Source organism: Eubalaena glacialis, chromosome 1 (assembly GCF_028564815.1).
Source record: "Eubalaena glacialis isolate mEubGla1 chromosome 1, mEubGla1.1.hap2.+ XY, whole genome shotgun sequence".
Taxonomy (NCBI): domain Eukaryota; kingdom Metazoa; phylum Chordata; class Mammalia; order Artiodactyla; family Balaenidae; genus Eubalaena; species Eubalaena glacialis.
The window spans coordinates 7,320,090-7,332,106 of NC_083716.1; the positions used below are offsets into that span (position 1 = coordinate 7,320,090).

The 12,017-nt window shown below is 37.8% G+C and overlaps 1 protein-coding gene across 1 annotated transcript in view; it reads right to left on the minus strand.

Annotated features, from left to right (window-relative positions):
- Positions 1–12,017, minus strand: part of ZRANB1 (zinc finger RANBP2-type containing 1) — a 68,457-nt gene that overhangs the window by 4,438 nt on the left and 52,002 nt on the right. The window contains exons 6-9 of the mRNA XM_061185307.1: positions 9,990–10,188; positions 2,106–2,226; positions 450–579; positions 115–344 (exon numbers count right to left, since the gene is read on the minus strand). Coding sequence (XP_061041290.1) covers positions 115–344; positions 450–579; positions 2,106–2,226; positions 9,990–10,188 — 680 coding nt within the window. The remainder of the gene's footprint in view (positions 1–114; positions 345–449; positions 580–2,105; positions 2,227–9,989; positions 10,189–12,017) is intronic.

Below are 12,017 nucleotides of genomic sequence, written 5' to 3' on the forward strand. Positions count from 1 at the left end.
ATTCAAAATTGTAAGTGGTAGTACAGATAATACCACACCTGAAAGACACACTAGGCGGGGTTCTGGTACAGCGCTGCTACTTTAAGTAATTAATACAAGAAACAGGCTTCTTACCTCCTGAGCAGAAAGAAAGTGCACATGGAGTAACTTCCTTTCACTGTCAACCAGAGGCAGAAATGTAATGGTGACATCGTCATCGGTGTTCAGGTTAGCACCAGCACCTCGGTTACCATAGCCATCATTTTCCATGGCAACCAAAGCAGAGAAGTGGCCCCTTGTATAGCCCAGAGCAATCGGACTTTTCCAACAAAAACTCTGTTCCCACAACAAAGGCAAATACACACCTGGAAAGAGGGAAGAAAATCACAATGAGATTTTCAGGATGTGACTGCAATGTGCATTAAAATAATAAACAGGAAAGTTCCAAAATACTCACGATAATGGCTTACCTTGAAACCGAGTATATCCTAAAGTTTCTCCCCGGAAACTTTTATAATATTTTACTCCATAAACTATAATTGGTCGTCTAAGAATATGTGCAAGTACAAAAATGTGGGTCTGTTCCAAACTTGCTCCAGGCTGTACAGAACAAAATAAAAGAAAGCAAATTCTCTTTAAAACATTTATTACCACCCCGGAAAACTGATGTGTATAACACAATGCTACCTCCTTCATTACACTATCTCAATTCATTTAAAAAATATAGTAATACTACTGTCAAACTAAAGAGTTTGATTCCTCAAATAACAAAGTCCAATAAAAGAAATCTGCAAAGTTTATGTACAGGTATCCTTCATTATCCAAACTCAAGAACTGAGCAGATTTGGTTAAATACTGATTTCAGAAACAAGAGATTCAGACAGCAAAGGAAGCTTGATTTATATAACTGCCTTCTGGTTAAGTTACTTGTGAAAGTACTACCTACAACAAGGTCCACCCGAAGTAAAAAGATGAGCTTGTGTTATTTCACACAAACATAAATGGCTGCAAATGGCTGCATCACCTAAGGCAAGAATATGCAACAGGTCTCCCTTCCCCCTATAACGATTCTGACAGCACCTTTACAGGAGGTACATGTCTCAGATGTAAAACAGTCACTGTGAACCCTGCCCAAATGGCCCAAAGACAGAAGGTACTTCCCTCAGAGGGTACTAATGAATTATGATGCTTTCTGCAAAGAAAAGAAGTGGTTTGTTGTGCATATATTTGAAGTTTACAGTTTAGTATATTAATATGCTTCATAAAATAAAACTAGCATGAGTGTGAGGGACAGCCCTACACAATACATCTGTAAAAGTTCATTCCCAAGTTAGTTAATCATTCCTGCCCACGGCACCTTCTCCTTGGCCTACGTCACGTGGACAGAGCCTCCTCACCTAGGGAGCCTTATGAGGATCACAACTTGATCCTCAGGGGCCTGACAGCTCAGCATCAGCACCCACTACTAGCACAGTGATCTTGGGCAAGTGTCCCCTCGGACACAGAATGGGAGCTAACCCGTAGGTAGGTAAAACAGGCATAAAGCCACCATTTTTTTAAATTTTAATTTATTATTTTTTAAAATTTTTATTGGAGTATAGTTGATTTACAATGTTGTATTAGTTTCTGCTGTACAGCAAAGTGAATTGTTATACATATACCTATATCCACTCTTTTTTAGATTCTTTTCCCATATAGGTCATTACAGAGTATTGAGTAGAGTTCCCTGTGCTACACAGTAGGTCCTTATTAGCTATCTATTTTATATATAGTAGTGTGTATATGTCAATCCCAAAAAGCCACCTTTCTGAGAGGACAATATAACTGAAGAGCAATCTGAGGAAATATTTAAGAGGTTAGAATCACCAAGTACAACTTTCATTTGGACAGTTGTTTAATCACTTAATATAAGAAACATGTTGCCCTCCCTGTTCTGCAGCGAGGACTTGCCTATGGTCCCAGAGCTGATAAACAGCAGTCACTAGAACCCAAGTCACCCGCTGCCAAGTCAAGCGCTCTTCCCTTCATGCCACACTGCCTCCAACACGGTCTTCATGTAAACCAAGGCCTTTAGACCAGCTGCCTCACTCTTCTCATAGGAGCAACATGCCCTGAAGCATTCTTACCTGACTAGCAAGAGAGAGTATAAATGCCCAGTCTTCTTGCCACTGTTCTTCTCTCAAGGAAAAATGTAAACCAAAGCTCTGAGAATACCAGGACTCCCAATCTTTCCAACGCGTATAAAACCTAAAAGCAACAGAGTAAAAAAGAAGCCTTTCTATAAACAGTTCATTTAATGTTCCAATCATTTATGTAATGTAGTCTTTAAGCAATTCAAATGCAGAGATTAATAATTAATTTTACCTGGCTTGCAGTATATTTTTCAAATTAAAAATGCCTCCTTTCTGCTAGCAGACACCTTTTAACATATCCTCAGACATAAGCTGATTCACCACCCACCAAATTTTCATCAAAACTACAAACACTAGTGATGAGAACAGTTGATTTCAACTGTCTACTATTGGTTTACAAATTAAAAATAAAAACACTCAAAATCATCTGAGAGGCTGGATAAAAATCAAAAACACTACATTTCTCCATTAATGAACAGTATCCACTACTTGGGCACAGACTAGAAATAGCCCATGTGTTTACAAGAATATCAAAATCACTTCCTTGAGATTTCATTCATTAAATAAAATTATTTGATTATCACATGACAATCCAAAAAAAAATCACTGTAACTACAAGAACAATCCCTTCTTCATGCTTAATACCTCTTTAAATACTTTGGCCTAATAAATTATGAAGATTAAAAATCAAACTAGGCCACTGGTAGACTGAATTACTACAAGTAAAACATTCTTTTTCCTTAGATCAAGTATACAATTAAATAAAGCCAGATATAATTATGCTCAAAACTGTGATCCACTGTCTTACAAAACAAACCAGCAAAGACCTCTGAAGACAGACATTTAACCTGTTTGTAACATTACATTCCTCTCACATGCAGAGAACTATCAGAAATCCCCAACACTTTTACGTATTTGAATTCTAGGTAAAAGAATCAAAAGATCAGAAAACATTCTTTTGCTGTTGTTGAAAAGTTAAGGTATTAAATGTCTTAGTGTCACACGTTTCTTTAGAGTAACTTAATGCAGGGCTCCGTAAAAAGTAAATTAATATATTTTAGATTTAAAAAAGAATGTTACAGAGGCTTAACTCGTTTGATTAGAAAAAAAACTTTTCTATGCCAGATAACCATAGGTTTTTTCTTTTTAAATCAGGAATGTAAGTTTCAATGCCAAATGTTTAAAAATAAAATATGGATATTCCTCTTTTAAAATACCTAAGATACACAGAAATATATTTCAATGCACCAATGACAAAATACATTGTTTTAATAAGTTCGAGGAGAAATATCATGAAACACAGAAAGTTGCTGCAGTTAAGAAATTTCTTGGTTACTGCCTAGGATCATTTTATGAATGAGATAGCTAAATTTGCCAGAAATCAAATGATGACTTCACTCAAAACTCAAGAAGACTGCAGAATAAGGGTGTTCAAAAAATATATTTTAAAAATAAGCATGTTCAAATAATCACACCCACCACACAAAGACCTAAACACTCAAGCTACCTGGCTCACTGAGAACAGACAAAGCAAACCAAATCCAGGAATACAAGACCAAGTGGGACAGCAAGTTTGGCTTTAACATTCAAAAGTCAATTCCGGGCTTCCCTGGTGGCGCAGTGGTTAAGAATCCGCCTGCCGGGGCAGGGGACACGGGTTTGAGCCCTGGTCCGGGAAGATCCCACATGCCGCGGAACAACTAAGCCCGTGCGCCACAACTACTGAGCCTGAGCTCTAGAGCCCGCGTGCCACAACTAATGAAGCCCATAGCCCCCGCTTGCCACAACTAGAGAAAGCCCGCGAGCAGCAACGAAGACCCAATGCAGCCAAAAATAAATAAGTAAAAATAAATAAATTTATTAAAAAAAAAGTCAATTCCACATTCATGGATGAATTCCACATTCAGTGCAATCTCTATCAAAATCTCAGAGGACTTTTCTGCAGAAGCTAGAACCTAAAATTTATCTAGAAATCCAAAGAATTCAGAATAGCAAAAAGAATCTTGAAAAAGAAGTACAAAGTTGGAAGACTTATACTCCTGATTTCAAAACCTACCACAAAGCTACAATCATCAAGAAAGTCTAATGTCGGCATAAGGACAGACATACATATCAACAGGAAAAAATTGAGAGTCCAGAAATAAACTTTTACTTTTATGGTCAAATACTTTTTGACAAAAGTACCAAGGCATTTGAATGGGGAAAAAAAATAAACAGTACTGGGACAACTGGATATCCATGCAAAACAGATGATTTTAGATCTTTACCTCACACCTTCAATAAAAATTAGCTCAAAATGGGTCACAAACTTTAAATGTAAAAGCTAAAACTATGAAATTCCTAGATGAAAACACAGGAATAAAACTTTAAAATTTTAAATTTAAAAACTGTAAACAACTATAATAAATATGCTAAGGGATCTAATGGAAAAAGACAGCATGCCTTCCATTTCTTAGAGACGGAAATCCTAATAAAGAGCCAAAATGAAATGCTAGAGATCAAAAACACCAACAGAAATGAAGAACATTTTTGATAGGCTTATTAGTGGACTGGATACAGCTAAGCAAAGAACCTCATGAAGATACATCAATACAAACCTCCAAATCTAAAAAGCAAAGATAACACATATAGAAAAAAAAAGAAGTGAATTTCAAATAACCATGGGACAACTACAAAAGGTATAACATACAAATGACAATAATAGAGGGAGAAAAAAGAAAGTAACGGAAGAAATATTTGAAACAATAATGACTGAGAATTTCACCAAATTAATGTCAGACACCATACCACAGATCCAGGAAGCTCAGAGAACAAGAAGGAAAAATGCCAGAAAAACTACACCTAGGCATATCATATTCAAACTACAGAAAATTAAAGAAAAAAGTCCTGAAAGAAGACAGAGTATAAAAAACACCTACCTGGGACTTCCCTGGTGGCGCAGTGGTTAAGAATCCTCCTGGCAATGCAGGGAACATGGGTTCAAGCCCTGATCTGGGAAGATCCCACATGCCACTGAGCAACTAAGCCCGTGTGCCACAACTACTGAGCCTGCGCTCTACAGCCCATGAGCCACAACCACTGAGCCCGCGTGCTACAACTACTGAAGCCCGTGTGCCTAGAGTTCGTGCTCCACAACAAGAAAAGCCACTGCAATGAGAAACCTGCACAATGCAATGAAGAGTAGCCCCCACTCGCCACAACTAGAGAAAGCCCACGCACAGCAACCAAGACCCAACGCAGCCAAAAGTAAATAAATAAATAAATTCATTTAAAAAGAACAAAAAACAAAAAACACTGCCTATGTAGAAACAAAAGATAAGAATCATATCCGACTTCTCAGAAACCATGCAAGCAAGAAGAGAATGAAGTGAAATATTTTAAAAGTTGAGACAAAAAAACCACCAAACTAGAATTCTATATCCTGTGAAAGTATCTTTCAAAAGTAAAAGAGAAATAAAGTCTTTCTCAGACAAACAAAAATAGAGGGAATTTGTTGCCAGAGACCCGGTTCACAAAAAATGCTAAAAGAAGTTCTTTAGAAAGAAGGAAAATAACATAGATCAAAAATTTTGATCTACATAAAGAAAGGAAGAGCATTAAGAAATAAATTGAAGATAAAATTTAAACTTATTTTTTATTTTTAATTGATCTAACAGATAATAGTTTATTCAAAATAATAACAATATATTTGATTATGCATGCTTACGTGTATATATATATTGTGTGTGTGTGCACACGCAAGTGTGTGTGCAGGTATGCGCTTATGTATGCTTACATATAAGTGAAATGAATGACAATGAAGATACAAGGGACAGAAAGGAGGAATTAGGATTATTTTGTTATTATGAGGTAATGACACAACCCATGAAGTGGTACAATGTTATCTGAAAGCGGACTTGGATGAACTGTAACAATATACTGCAAACTCTAGGGCAACCACTAATAAAAGTTAAAAAAAGAAGTATAACTGATATGCTAAGAAAGTAGAGAAAATAGAATCATAAAATGCTCAACTAAAAACACGAAAGACAGAAAAAGAGTGAAAGACAAAAACAGGAACAAAGAACAGGGCAACAAATAGAAAACAGTTACAAACATGGTAGTTATGAATCCAACTATATCAATAATCACTTTGAATGTCAATGATCTAAATGTAATAATGCTGACAACATCAAATGCTGGCAAGGATATGGAGCAACAGGAATTCTCATTCATTGCTGGTGGGAATGCATAACAGTACTGCCACCTTGGAAGATCGATTGGCAGTTTCTCACAAAACTAAACACATACTCTTATCAGATAATCCAGCTATTATGAACTTTGGTGTTTACCCAAAGGAACTGAAAATCTATGAACACACAAAACCCTGCATATGGAAGTTTACAGCAGCTTTATTCATAACTGCCAAAACTTGCAAGCAAAGCGTCCTTCAGAATGGATAAAATGGGTACATCCAGACAATGAAGTACTTTTCAGCATTACAAAGAAATGAGCTATCTAAGCCATGAAAAAACAGAGGAACCTTAAATGCACATTACGAAGTGAAAGCAGCTGATCTGAAATGGCTACATATTATATGACTCCAACCACATGACAGTGTGGAAAAGGCAAAAACAATAGAGACAGTAAAAAGACCAGTGGCTGCCAGAGTTAGGGAGGAGGAAAGGATGCACTGGCAGAGCACAGAGGATTCTGAGGCGTTGAAAATACTCTCTCTGACACTGTCATTGTAATTCTCTGTTCAACACTATCAATATAATGGTGGACACATGTCATTACACATTTGTCCAAAATCGCAGAATGTATACTAAGATGAACCCTAATGTGAACTACGGACTTTGGGTGATAAGGATATCGCCAGTGTCGGTTCATCACTTGTCACAAACGTACCACTTTGTGGGGGATGTTCGTAATGGGCGGTTACGCGTGGGGGGGACATGGCAAACAACGGTGCCTTCCTTTCCATTGTGCTGTGAACTAAAACTGCTCTCAACAAATTAAGGTCTAAAAATGCATACAGAGAGGCACAATAATAAGTTATCCAAAGATGATATTTCTAAAAGAACTGATTTTTCACTGATTTTTCCCCCTATTTATATTAATTACTCCCATTTGGCTCTCTATTTGGATTGACATGTCAATCACAAGGCAAGTACAATATTCCATCTTGAGCACTTGAGCCGGTTCAAATCATAGGCACCCTACAGAACAGCACAGCTACCACCACAAAAAAAATGTCCTATCTTGAAGTGATAGGAGGAAGGGTTTAAATAAAAGAAAATTACTTTCTCAGTTCTCATTTAGATATTTTATGACTTAAAAAAAGTCCCATCCCACCTGATTCGGATTATGAGCAAAGGAAACCCTAGCAAAAAGCTGATTTAAAAGAAGACTGGGGCTTCCCTGGTGGCGCAGTGGTTGAGAATCTGCCTGCTAATGCAGGGCACACGGGTTCAAGCCCTGGTCTGGGAAGACCCCACATGCCGCGGAGCAACTAGGCCCGTGAGCCACAACTACTGAGCCTGCGCGTCTGGAGCCTGTGCTCCGCAACAAGAGAGGCCGCGATAGTGAGAGGCCCGCGCACCGCGATGAAGAGTGGCCCCCACTTGCCGCAACTAGAGAAAGCCCTCGCACAGAAACGAAGACCCAACACAGCCAAAAATAAATAAATAAATTAATTAATTTAAAAAAAAAAAAAAAAAAAGGAGACTGCACAAGTGATATACTGGCTGCTCCTCTCCTGACCTAGGACAGGGCCCTCTCATTCTACCTTCTAATAGTCATATAAGAGCCCAGTCAACAAACTTGTCACAACTCAAAATAGTCAACAATTTAATCGTTATTCAGTAAGGTTAATAGCTAATATATTTGACCCACATCATTGATGCCTTGAATCTATGGCAACAATGCCTCCTCTCTCCCCATTTGATAATCTTCATCCCCTCTCCACCCCAAGATACTGAAAAAGATGTCTATGTGATCACTACAATCCTTGCAGCTTCCTATGCCTTAACTGTAAAACATCAGGTGAAGACCCTGTATGGCAGGGATTGGAGGAGGTGGTACCAAGGTGCTCTTTATTTTAGAAAGCCTGTTCATATGCCAGCTGAAGCATCCTTTTAGAACCAAGGCCTCCATTACCAAACGATCTGCTACAATAGCACTTACCAGTGGCTGCACTCATACAACCTAGGTCCTTCTCACTCTTAATAGCCATCTTGCCCATTTTCTACCTCAGATTATGGTAATCTCTTTCTTTTTCTCCCTACTTTCACATTAGACTTTTGAGACTTCAAATGACTCAAAACTAGAATTTCAGTCCTAATACAAATATGTGACAACTCCAATCCAGAAGATCACCCACTGCCAGCTTTGAGAAATAGGTAGCATAAAGTTCCCAAACTATTATTATTAATAGCCACCAATGTCTTTTTTTTTTAAAGCCCTCACAGCTAGGAAAAGTAGATATCACCTGCTGAAATTTACAGTACACTTTCAACCTTACAACAGGGTCAGAATATTACCACCAGAGGAAAGGCTAGAGCTGCCTTTTAAAAAGGACTTGCAAAATGGTAGCTTTACTAAGGTCCAGATCTAGTTTCCAGGCTGAGCAGCCAGACCTCATCCACACCCAGAGGACAGATCTATCTTTCCAAGGGCAGAGTCACATTAACTAAACCTACAAGACAGACCTGTAAAACCACAATATCCAAAACGACTCTCATCCTCTCGGTGTGGGCAGGCCCACACAAACAGCCAAATCATCATTAGGATGTTGTTTGATGAGCACGTAATCCAATCTAGAGAGGTCAGACAGACTGAACATTTAATGACATCAGGCTTACCTGGCCTGATGAATCCGCATCACAAAAGGAATGGTATTGCCCACACTACCAGATCAATCCAGAGCAATCACCCTCCACTAAAAGGCACAAAGTCCTCTCCCCTGGACAAGGGCTGAATGTCTAAACCATCAGTTCTGAATGACACATTCTTTCTTTAGCTATCCAATCAGGTTACCATCTGAATTTACAGTTCAAGACTAGTCATATACTTGATTGACTACTGGATTTTTTTTAAAAAAAGGATATTTTTGAGACAAGCTGAAAGTGTGATTTGGACTGTATGCTAGATAACTGAGTCAATGTTGATTTTCTTAGATGTGGTAATGAGGATGTGGTTGGGTAAGAGAGTATCCTTGTTCTTAAAAGATGCATGCTGAAATACCGAAGGGTAAAGCATCAGGATGCCTAAAACTAACTGGCAAAGGGGAGTGTTTAGGTACATAGAGATGGAGCACCTGTGGCAAAATGTTAACGATTAACAACTGGTCAATCCAATGAAGGAGAATGTTGGAGTCCCTTGCACTGATTTTTTTTTTTAAACTTTTCTGTGGATTTGAAAATTTGCAAAATAAAACGTGGTCTTAAGACTACCTGTCTCAGGAAGAAAAACTCGTAATACACAATCAATATAATCTCTTAAAGTTGAACAGAAATACGAAATCAAAGCTACTTTAAAATATGAGCACCAGAGCTGACCAACAGACACGAAATACAGTGCACATATATGTAGTTGAAAATTTTCCACTAGCCACACTAAAAATAAATAAACAGGTGAAACCAAAAAAATAAAATATGAGCAAAGACCTTTCTATATTTAAGACCACTACTACAACTTCAAATGTTTCTATTTTAAAGCTTAGCAAAAAGATATAAAAACCACTGAGATGTTCAAAGTGTCTCAGTGTCGAAAACCAAAGTTTTTTTCCCCCTAGCTTCCACAGAAAATATAACAGACAAGAAGTATCCCACCACTGTAAGGAAATGATTCAGCCAGCGCACTCCTGGATTTAAAAAGGGAAGGATGTCAGCTCACCAATGTGAACAGTCATGCAGGCTGTCATGCAGGGCTTTCCGAAGCACCGAGTCCTTGTCATAAATGCCCCAGGTAGCTTGTAGTACTGAATCAAGTAAGCAGTCTCCTGCAGTCCGGTTCCAAAGTGCATATAGTCGACTGTCCAAACGCGTAGCCAATTCCAAGGACCAGTTTATAATTGGAGATTCTTCTTCTAACTCTATATGAAGAATTTAAATAACATGTTCATATAAAACATTAATAAAGGAAATTGAAGATGATTCAAAGAAATGGGAAGATATCCCATGCTCTTGGATTGGAAGAATTAATATTGTTAAAATGGCCACACTACCCAAAGCAATCTACAGATTTAACACGATCCCTATCAAATTACCCATGACATTTTTCACAGAACAAAACAAATAATCCTAAAATTTACATGGAACCGTAAAAGACCCAGGATTGCCAAAGCAATCCTGAGGAAAAAGAATAAGGCAGGAGATCTAACCTTCCCAAACTTCAGAGAATACTTCAGACAATTACTACAGTAATCAAAACACCATGGTATTGGCACAAAAACAGACATATGGAACAATGGAACAGAATAGAAAGTCCAGAAATAAACCCGCACACCTACGGTCAATTAATCTTCAACAAAGGAGGCAAGAATACACAACGGGAAAAAGACAGTCTCTTCAGCAAGTGGTGCTGGGAAAGTTGGACGGATGCGTGTGAATCAGTGAAGCTAGAACACACCCTCACACCACACACAAAAATAAACTTAAAATGACTTAAAAGTCTCAAATACAAGACATCACACCATAAAACTTCTGGAAAAGAACACAGGCAAAACATTCTCTGATATAAATCGTACCATTTTTTTCCTTAGGTCAGTCTCCCAAAGCAATAGAAATAAAAACAAAAATAAACAAATGGGACCTAATCAAACTTACAAGCTTTTACACAGCAAAGGAAACCATAAACAAAACAAAAAAACCACCTGTGGAATGGGAGAAAATATTTGCAAATGATTTGACTGACAAGGGCTTAATTTTCAAAATATACAAACAGCTCATACAACTCAACAACGGAAAAACAAACAACCCAATTGAAAAATGGGCAGAAGACCTAAACAGACATTTCACCAAAGACATACACATGGCCAACAGGCACATGAAAAGGTGCTCAACATCGCTAATTACTGGAGAAATGCAAATCGAAACCAGAATGAGATACTACCTCACACTGGTCAGAGTGGCCATGATTAAAAAGTCTACAAATAACAAATGCTGGAGAGGGTATGGAGAAAAGGGAACCCTCCTACACTGTTGGTGGAAATGTAAGTTGGTACAGCCATTATGGAAAACAGTATGGAGATTCCTCAAAAAACTAAAAAGAGAGTTGCCATATGATCCAGCAATCCCACTCCTGGGCACATATCCAGACAAAACTACAATTCAAAAAGATAAATGCTCCCCTATGTTCAAAGCAGCACTACTCACAATAGCCAAGACATGGAAACGACCTAAATGTCCATCAACAGATGAATGGATAAAAAGATGTGGTACAATGGAATACTACTCAGCCATAAAAAAGAATGAAATAATGTCATTTGCAGCAACATGGATGGGCCTAGAGATTATCATACTAAGTGAAGTAAGTCGGAAAGAGAAAGACAAATACCATATGATATCACTTGTATGTGGAATCTAAAATACGACGCAAATGAACTTATCTATGAAACAGAAACAGACTCACAGACATAGAGAACAGACTTGTGGTTGCCAAGGGGGAGGGGAGGAGGGAGAGGGATGGACTGGGAGTTTGGGGTTGGTAGATGCAAACTAGTATATATAGGATGGATAAACAACGAGGTCCTAATGCAGAGCACAGGGAACTATATTCAATATCCTATGATAAACCATAATTAAAAAGAACATAAAAAAGAATGTATATATAAGTATAACTGAATCACTTTGTTGTACAGCAGAAATTAACACAATATTGTAAATCAACTATACTTCAATATAAATAAGTAAATAAATAAAA